The sequence below is a fragment of the Nanorana parkeri genome, unplaced genomic scaffold, assembly GCF_000935625.1.
Source record: "Nanorana parkeri isolate BGI_ZX_2015 unplaced genomic scaffold, ASM93562v1 scaffold178, whole genome shotgun sequence".
NCBI lineage: Eukaryota > Metazoa > Chordata > Amphibia > Anura > Dicroglossidae > Nanorana > Nanorana parkeri.
This window is the reverse complement of record NW_017306446.1, coordinates 1,824,308-1,834,267: the sequence shown is the minus strand read 5'-3', so window position 1 is coordinate 1,834,267 and position 9,960 is coordinate 1,824,308. Positions and strand designations below refer to the sequence as shown.

Below are 9,960 nucleotides of genomic sequence, written 5' to 3'. Positions count from 1 at the left end.
AAATGGACTTTGATGTATAAATTTGGTTTAAAAAAAATGCATTTTAATTCCCGTCCATTAGGGGGCCCCCTGAACCTGAAGTGCCCCCTCGTCTAAACCCGGCTTTGCTGGCAGGATCCCCAGGACTAAATAAAGGGAAAGAAGCCTGAAAGGAAGAAAACGAATGCAGCCGACCCATCCGAGGACTTGTAATCTGGGATCTGGACTCGTACTCGGGTTTGGATACACTTTAATAAATGAAATCCGCATACAATGTATCCGCTACAACTGTGTCCCCGGCCGGTATCCGCTACAACTGTGTCCCCGGCCGGTATCCGCTACAACGGTGTCCCCGGCTGGTATCCGCTACAACTGTGTCCCCGGCTGGCCGGCACGGAGCCGGTAGCAGTGACAACCCTCCTCCAGAGACTCAGCTCCTTACCACAGTTGTCTGGTCGCAGTGATTTCAAGTCAGACAGTTGTCACCGAAGGGTTCAAGCTCTTGCTAGCAGGAGGCGCATGCGTCGCTCCTGCCTATGTCGGCGATGCAATGCTCAGAGACTGAGTACCTTCTCCTACCCGGTGTCACTCACCTGCAGAGTTGTGCGGTGATAAAGTGATGTGTGCTGGGGTAACGCACACTTCCTATACACAGAAGTCTCTGCTCAGCCACGATCATTGTCTGCGCTCCTGCCATGGCAGAGACCTCTGGGGGATGGGAGGTGAAACTGCAATACATACACTGCTAAACTGAAAGCGAACCTTCGCCTGCAACGTGCTGCAACTTCCCTGATCATGACAACGCGGGAGAATGGCGTGTGATCAACTCTCCTGATACAGAGGGCCCTAAGTGTGGCCAAAAAAGAGGGTAACAGTGTTTTACCAGAGAAAACACTGTGAAAGAAGGTTATTAAATTGACCGAGACCTATAATTCATATCAAAATATAAACTTTATTGATTACAAAAATAATGTTTCCGGTGTCTGTTATTTCACTTCTCAAATTACTATCCCTAAGTGTGGCCCCTGACATCACCAAAGGGCCCGCATAATGTTCAGTAAATATAATGTTACAGAAAACTGTCAGAGACTGAAGACGAGGAACAGGAGATGGTCAGAGACTATGAATATGCTACAAGAGATGGTCAGAGACTATGAATATGTTACTGGAGATGATCAGAGATATGAATATGCTACAAGAGATGGTCAGAGACTATGAATATGTTACTGGAGATGATCAGAGACTATTAATATTATACAAGAGATGGTCAGAGACTATGAATATTATACAAGAGATGGTCAGAGACTATGAATATTATACAAGAGATGGTCAGAGACTATGAATATTATACAAGAGATGGTCAGAGACTATGAATATTATACAGGAGATGACCAGAGACTGTGAATATTATACAGGAGATGACCAGAGACTGTGAATATTATACAGGAGATGACCAGAGACTGTGAATATTATACAGGAGATGACCAGAGACTGTGAATATTATACAGGAGATGACCAGAGACTGTGAATATTATACAGGAGATGACCAGAGACTGTGAATATTATACAGGAGATGACCAGAGACTGTGAATATTATACAGGAGATGACCAGAGACTGTGAATATTATACAGGAGATGACCAGAGACTGTGAATATTATACAGGATAGAGATGGTCAGAGACTGTGAATATTATACAGGAGATGACCAGAGACTGTGAATATTATACAGGAGATGACCAGAGACTGTGAATATTATACAGGAGATGGTCAGGGATTATGAATATGCTACTAGAGATGGTCAGAGACTATGATGATGCTACTAGAGATGGTCAGAGATTGCAGGTATGGTACGGTCAGAGGCTGCTGATATTCTTCTGGAGATGGGCGGGGACTACAGGTATGCTACTGGAGATGGGCGGGGACTACAGTTATGCTACTGGAGATGAGATGGGCGGGGACTACAGGTATGCTACTGGAGATGGGCGGGGACTACAGGTGTGCTACTGGAGATGGGCGGGGACTACAGGCATGCTACTGGAGATAAGCGGGGACTACAGGTATGCTACTGGAGATGGGCGGGGACATGCATCAGGAGACATTGGTAGACTGAAGACACATTACACGTATGTAAAGTATGGCACAGCAAGCATACAGAGTTCAGAGGTCAGGAGTATGTAAAGTACGGCACAGCCCATTGTGTACATTACATACTCCTGGTTACCATACTCTGCATGCTGTGCAGTGTGTAAAATATCCCTTTCTGTTGTATGTTACATATTCATTGCCATGTACTCTGTATGGTGGATTGGACCTGAGCCTGTACCTCTCTATTCTGTACCATGTGGAGTATGTTACATACGGTATTCCTAAGCCCTGCACTCTGTATGCTGAGCTGTTTGTAACAGTTGTCTCAAGCCTTAAATACGTTCCTGGAGTAGGTACCCATTTTATTTCCAATTTCCATGTATCAGGATCACATAACCTCATATGGACTCTGTTGCCCAAATACGATTCATTTTCTCATTGTTAGTTATCTTCGGGTAACGTTTACAATGCATCACCATCACGTTCTCATACAATTCCTCCCCACACAGCCACCTCCTCATGTATCACTGGCCCCTCCCTTTTAGATTGTAAGCCCTCAGGGGCAGGGCCCTCCTTACCATCTTGTCTTGAATTGTATTGTGATTGTAATGTCTTCCTTATATTGTAAAGCGCTGCGCAAACTGTTGGCGCCATATACCATATTTTGCGCTCCATAACACGCACCTGACCATAAGATGCGTGTAGTTCCTGACAGCTGAGACAGGTGGCGCTGTGATTACAGCGACACGGTCTCAGTGATCACAGAGCAGACGAAGAACGGACGTTCTTCGTCTGCTCTCCGGGCTCTATGGTGAGCTCCTATGCCGTGGTCACGGGTCCCCCAGAGGAGCGTGTGACCCTGAAAACCGCGCGCGGGTTGGGGGGTGGACAGGATCGCCGCTGCTCCTTTCATACAAGTGATGTAATTTGATTAGGGATGTCCCGATGCCACTTTTTCAGGCCCAAGTACAAGTACTTCCCCTCATGTACTTGCCGATACCAATTACCGATACTTTTTCTTAAAGGGACAGGTGACGTTAAATGATCCGAAGTACAACTACATGTTATGTACTATGGATCATGATTTAACCTATTCATGTTAGCAGGGGAGAATTGTAAATCTATTGTTGCAGTGCATTCTATATGTAGTATATAGTACATAGTAGTGTATTGTACATATAGAGTGCACTGCAACAATAGATTTACAATTATACTCTGCTAACATGAATGGATTAAATGATCCCTAGTACAGGGCTACATACAGATCATTTAATCCATTCATGCTAGCAGAGTATAATTGTAAATGTATTGTCTGCATTGTATTAGCAGTGTGTACTCTATATGTACTCTATATGTAGTACATATAGAGTATATACTGCTAATACAGTGCAGACAATACATTTACAATTATACTCTGCTAGTACTGTACATGTACTACATATAGAGTACACTACAGCAATAGAGTTTTTCACTTATCCCCTATTCCCCTGCTAACATGATTAGGTTAAATCATGATCCATAGTACAACTACATGTTATGTATGTAGTATACTTATCACTGGCCCCTCCCTTTTAGATTGTAAGCCCTCAGGGGCAGGGCCCTCCTTACCATCTTGTCTTGAATTGTATTGTGATTGTAATGTCTTCCTTATATTGTAAAGCGCTGCGCAAACTGTTGGCGCCATATACCATATTTTGCGCTCCATAACACGCACCTGACCATAAGATGCGTGTAGTTCCTGACAGCTGAGACAGGTGGCGCTGTGATTACAGCGACACGGTCTCAGTGATCACAGAGCAGACGAAGAACGGACGTTCTTCGTCTGCTCTCCGGGCTCTATGGTGAGCTCCTATGCCGTGGTCACGGGTCCCCCAGAGGAGCGTGTGACCCTGAAAACCGCGCGCGGGTTGGGGGGTGGACAGGATCGCCGCTGCTCCTTTCATACAAGTGATGTAATTTGATTAGGGATGTCCCGATGCCACTTTTTCAGGCCCAAGTACAAGTACTTCCCCTCATGTACTTGCCGATACCAATTACCGATACTTTTTCTTAAAGGGACAGGTGACGTTAAATGATCCGAAGTACAACTACATGTTATGTACTATGGATCATGATTTAACCTATTCATGTTAGCAGGGGAGAATTGTAAATCTATTGTTGCAGTGCATTCTATATGTAGTATATAGTACATAGTAGTGTATTGTACATATAGAGTGCACTGCAACAATAGATTTACAATTATACTCTGCTAACATGAATGGATTAAATGATCCCTAGTACAGGGCTACATACAGATCATTTAATCCATTCATGCTAGCAGAGTATAATTGTAAATGTATTGTCTGCATTGTATTAGCAGTGTGTGAGCTGCTCTGCAGTCTGCATCTGACGCAGATGCAGACCGTGGAGCTTCTCCCGCAAGTCAGGTACGCGGTCTGCGATCGCGTGCCTGACATGTCAGCTGGCTGTGGGCCACATAGTACCGGCTCGCGGGCCGGAGTTGGGCCGCGCACCGGTACTTGGAGACCCAAATTTCCACTCGCCCTCACCTTATTTTTACTCGCAAAATGCGAGCAGGCGAGTGGAAATTTTAAGCCCTGTAGTATACTATAGATCATTATTTACCATAATACTCTATATGAAGAAGTAAATGTATACTTGCAATCAGATAATAAATACAATACTGGCAAAGTGGCAAAAACTACACCACTTGCCACTCGCGTCACTGCTGTGGACGGAGCTACAGGCGGAGTCCTCTGGGCAGTCACCAGCCAACTACGTTAGACCCCACCTGGAGCTCCGCCCACAGCAGTGACGCGACGCTCCTCCAGCCTGCCCAGAGGATCCCAACCCCAGCCACCACGGAAGGTAAAAAAAAAAAAACAGCACAAGCTTCGGCGCTAGGCATCGGGGCATTTTGTCAAAATGTATCTGTATCGGGCCCGATTCCACTAGCATCGGTATCGGGACATCCCTATATTAGATCACTTGTATGAAAACGAGCGGCGGCTCCACACTATACATTTAGCTCTGCTTGTCAGGAGCAGGGCTAAATGTACAAAAAAACTACTCGCTCGGCGCCCAAAACTGCATGTGTCGGGCGTTAGGGATTCCCTCAGCTCTTACCCATTTGCCCCATAAGACGCACAGACATTTTTGCCCCCCTTTTGGGGGGGAAAAAGTGCGTCTTATGGAGCAAAAAATACGGTAAATCCTGTATAATCATAATCATAATAATACAACATTTGCATTGAGCGGCCATAAGTAAATGGCGCGCCCTTCATCTCCGTACCGAGATTGTCTCTCCTCTCTTCTCCTCTCACGTCAATCACGATAACTCCGCCCTGATACGAGCAAATAAGCTTTGCCTCTGTAATCTGCTATATAACCTTAGCTGACCCATCACCATAGGGAGCCCCGCTCCCCCCTCCTCCTCTGTGCTGTAGGATACGGCGCTCAGCCAACGAATAAATGTTACTTGTCCATATTTTATTATCTTTCCCTCCTCCAGCCCAGCGCGCCGTGACTTACGTAACGCTTTCCCCCCGCTCTCGCCATTGTAATTCCCTTATTTTCCCTTCGTGTTGACCTACATACAGAATTTTAGAGAGCACTGCGCACGTTCAGTCTGGTCCAGCTGCACCTCCATTTCCCATCGCACATTCACATGTCTGACGGCTATTACCGTTATAGCGCTTGACACTAATCTCTTCTGAAAATGAAGCACTGTCATAACAATTAATATTTCCCACTAGTCGTGGTTCCTAACCAATTACGTTGTTAATCCCAAAAGTGTAACCGGATCGATTTAATTGTTGAAACTTCAAATGGAATTTAGGAGGAAGGAGATTGGAACATAGAATTTACCATTGTGATATCTGATGCTGTAAAACAGATGGTTGATTAGCTCACGATGGACTATTTGAAGGAACTGTCCACTAGTTGTTGTAGTAGACTGGGATTTTATCTCAAGTGATGCAGAACTTATTTCTATAATAACCTGACAACAGCGGCAGATGTAAAGATAAAGGTGACGGGATAAGGTTTATTGGCCAAGCCGCAGGTATAAGTTAGGTTCATGCCCAGCGCTGAGCACATATTTGTTTTTGAGACTTTAGCACCAATGTGCACGCTTGTATTACAAGAACTTGAACACGCATGTGCACACACTCAACAGTTTGGCTATTAGATAAAAGGCTCCAGCCAGAATCAGGTAGCAATCATCCATGTCTATGGGTATCTCAAATTAGGAACATTCCGGGCTTTCAAAATAACTTGGGTCCCTTCATCACACAATGAAGACAAAGATTTGGGATGCTGGCTAACTGAATACATTTAGGTGAATGATTTCTAGAATACTCAACTTAAGAAATAAGAATATTTGATATCTGGTGCAGATCTTTTTTCCTTATAAGTATTTTTGATAGTTTGCATGAATCTATATTCAGATGACCAAATGTATCTTCATCGGCCTGAAGAGGGTCACATCCATGAAGAGACCATGGATGGCGGAAAACCGGGTTCTCTTGAAAGCTTACAAATGGCCAATATGGTAACTTCATCGGGTACATAGATCAGTCATCAATCTTTCCAATGAAGAGACCTCACATTGTCCATTCCAATATATTTTAGTGCAAGCTTTTGGGAATACTCAGTTCTCTTTGTCAGGCATGGTGTCATCAATGACTCGGCATGACAAAGAGAACTGAGTATTCTCGAAAGCTTGCACTAAACTGTATTCCAGTGGACAATTTGAGGTCTCTTCATTGGGTATCCTCAAAAGCTTGCACTAAAATATATTCAGTTGACTATTACAATGTATCTGTATAAGGTGTATTGATGACACCATGCCTGACAAAGAGGACTGAGTATTTTAGGAAGCTTGCACTATAATATATTCAGTTGACTATTACAATGTATCTTTATCAGGTATGTTGATGACACTGTGCCTGACCAAGAGGACTGAGTATTTTAGGAAGCTTGCACTATATTCAGTTGACTAATACAAGGTATCTGTATCAGGTATGATGATGACCCCGTGTCCGACAAGGAGAACTGAGTATTCTCAAAAGCTTACGCTAAACTATATTCAAATGGACAGTTTGAGGTATCTTCACTGGATATAATGATGTCAACATGCCAAAAAAAACAAGGAAACTGATTATTCTCAAAAGCGTACACTAAAATATATTCAGTTGACTAATACAAGGTATCTTTATTGGGTATAATGATGACCCCTTGTCTGACAAAAAGAACTGAGTATTCTCGAAAACTTGCATTAAACTATATTCAAATGGGCAATTTAAGGTATCTTCAATCGGTATAATGATGTCAACATGCCAAAAAAAAGGAAACTGAGTATTGTCAAAAGCTTGCACTTAATATATTCAGTTGACTAATACAAGGTATCTTTATCAGGTATGATGATGACCCCGTGTCCGACAAGGAGAACTGAGTATTCTCAAAAGCTTACGCTAAACTATATTCAAATGGACAGTTTGAGGTATCTTCACTGGATATAATGATGTCAACATGCCAAAAATGTTCTCTTTGTCAGGCATGGTGGCACTAAACTGTATTCCAGTGAACAATTTGAGGTCTCTTCATTGGGTATTCTCAATAGCTTGCACCATAATATATGCAGTTGACTAATACAAGGTATTTCTATCAAGTATAATGATGACCCCCATGTCTGACAAAGAGAACAGAGCACTCTTGAAAGCTTCCACTAAAATGTATTCTGTTGAGTAATACAAGGTATTTCTATCAAGTATAATGATGACCCCCCATGTCTGACAAAGAGAACCGAGCACTCTTGAAAGCTTCCACTAAAATGTATTCTGTTGAGTAATACAAGGTATTTCTATCAAGTATAATGATGACCCCCCATGTCTGACAAAGAGAACCGAGCACTCTTGAAAGCTTCCACTAAAATGTATTCTGTTGAGTAATACAAGGTATTTCTATCAAGTATAATGATGACCCCCCATGTCTGACAAAGAGAACCGAGCACTCTTGAAAGCTTCCACTAAAATGTATTCTGTTGAGTAATACAAGGTATCTTTATCAGGTATAATGATGACCCCGTGTCTGACAAAGTTAGGTGAGTATTCTCAAAAGCTTGCACTAAAATGTATTCACATGACCAATATAAATGATCTATATCTGGCATGATGATGAGATGAGACCATACCTAACGGAGCATTCTCAAAAGCCAACACTAAAACATATTCAACTGACTAATAAAAAGGCATCTTTATTGGGTATAGTAATGTCCCCATGCCTGACAGAGAAGAGTATTCTTGAAAGCTTGCAAAACAATACGTTCAATTGACTGATACAAGGTATCTTATTTGGATATATTGATGACACCGGGACCATCAAAGAAAGCAGAGTATTCTTGAAAGCTTAGACTAAAATATATTTAAATCACCTTTATACATTCCTTTCATCTGGCATAGTGATGACCCCATGCCTGACACAGAGAACTAAGGATTCTCCAAATCCTCCACTTAAATATATTGAGATATAAAGTATCTTCATCGGGTATATTGATGACATTATTCCTAATACAAGGAAAGTAGTATTTTTGACAGCTTGCTCTACAATACTTTCAGTTCATCAATAAAAGGTATTTGGTAAATGTTCATCTTCTTGCCCCTATGGCTAACATATTACAACACATTACTGTTGAACAATCAGACCCGTCATCTCCAAAGCTTGCAACACTAAGCTCTTCAGCAATAAAAGATATAACTTCGGTTCTACTTTTTCTCACATCGCAACCAATACATACTTTAGATCATATGGTACCCAGTGCATGACTATATCCATCTAGCGCATATTACCAGGTATTAAAGGGATGGTCCGCTGGTAGTGTTATGGCTAGAGGTCAAGGACAGGGTGGATTTACCTGTATGTCTGGATATCCTCCCTCCTCCCAGCTCCTCTTGCCCAGGCGAAGCATTTTAAGGTTCCCCCCTGCTGCCATTTCGACTTCTCGGTGCTGACTGTCTGCCCGGCTGTGCAGAGTGTATACTGCTGAGGTATGTGCGTGTCACTGTGTGTGTGTGTGCATGCATGCGTGTGTAAATGTGTGCTCCACACAGAGGCGGGGGCCGTACACACAGAAAGAAAAGGGGGGGTCAGCAAGGATTAGTGAGGTGCGGCCAGGGACAAATGAGAACACGCTGAGGCAAGCAGTACTGGGCAAACTGTTAACCTAATCAAAGACGTACAGAGAGGCACCCGGGGGCGAGTATGTATAGAGGATCAGGAGAGGATATACCCAACTGTGACAGCTCAACAGTCAAGTCAATAAGGTTCACCTAGAAGGACGACATATGTCACCGCACCAGGTGCACCGTGTCTACCCATCACACCACCTGTGCTAAGACAATGGCAATCCATGCGGCGTGTAAATTGGTGGATGGGTACACTGTAAAAAAATTATATATAAGCATGTTTAAATTTAGGATTTATTAAGTGCTGGTTTGACATCAACAAAATCATAAGCAGCTTAGGCCCTGCCCCATTAACTGGCCACTCCCCTGAACAAGCCATCTGCGTGACCTCCTCATTAAACTGCTGAACTTTTGCACACCCTACTCAATCCATGTTATTTTTCTGATGAATAACAGGTCACTATGCAGGCCTGGACTGGCATCCTGGCCACAGGCAAATCTGGTATCTTTTTGACATCGATGGCCTTCTCTGGGTTGCCAAGCCCCTGAGGAACCTTGTGTTAATATATTAGGAAAACTGACTGATGTCTTTATTTCTGCACTTGGCCTACAATACGTTACACCTGCACAGAGGCCTCAGTTTCTTAAAGTGGACCTTGCACTATGAAAAAACAAAATAAAAGGTCTGTTTATTTATTTAGCACCCGCCCCC

The 9,960-nt window shown here is 43.1% G+C and overlaps 1 protein-coding gene across 3 annotated transcripts in view; it reads right to left on the bottom strand.

Annotated features, from left to right (window-relative positions):
* Nucleotides 1–9,103, bottom strand: part of DNPEP (aspartyl aminopeptidase) — a 36,516-nt gene extending 27,413 nt beyond the window's left edge. Inside the window, exon 1 of one of the 3 annotated variants that reach the window (XM_018554917.1) lies at nt 8,978–9,103. In XM_018554917.1, the coding sequence (XP_018410419.1) occupies nt 8,978–9,055 (78 nt within the window). In that variant the 5' untranslated portion in view covers nt 9,056–9,103. Of the gene's footprint in view, nt 1–572; nt 668–8,977 lie in introns of those variants that run through there. The other 2 variants (XM_018554918.1, XM_018554919.1) reach the window with 2 other exon arrangements.
* Between the last annotated feature and the right edge of the window lie 857 nt (nt 9,104–9,960).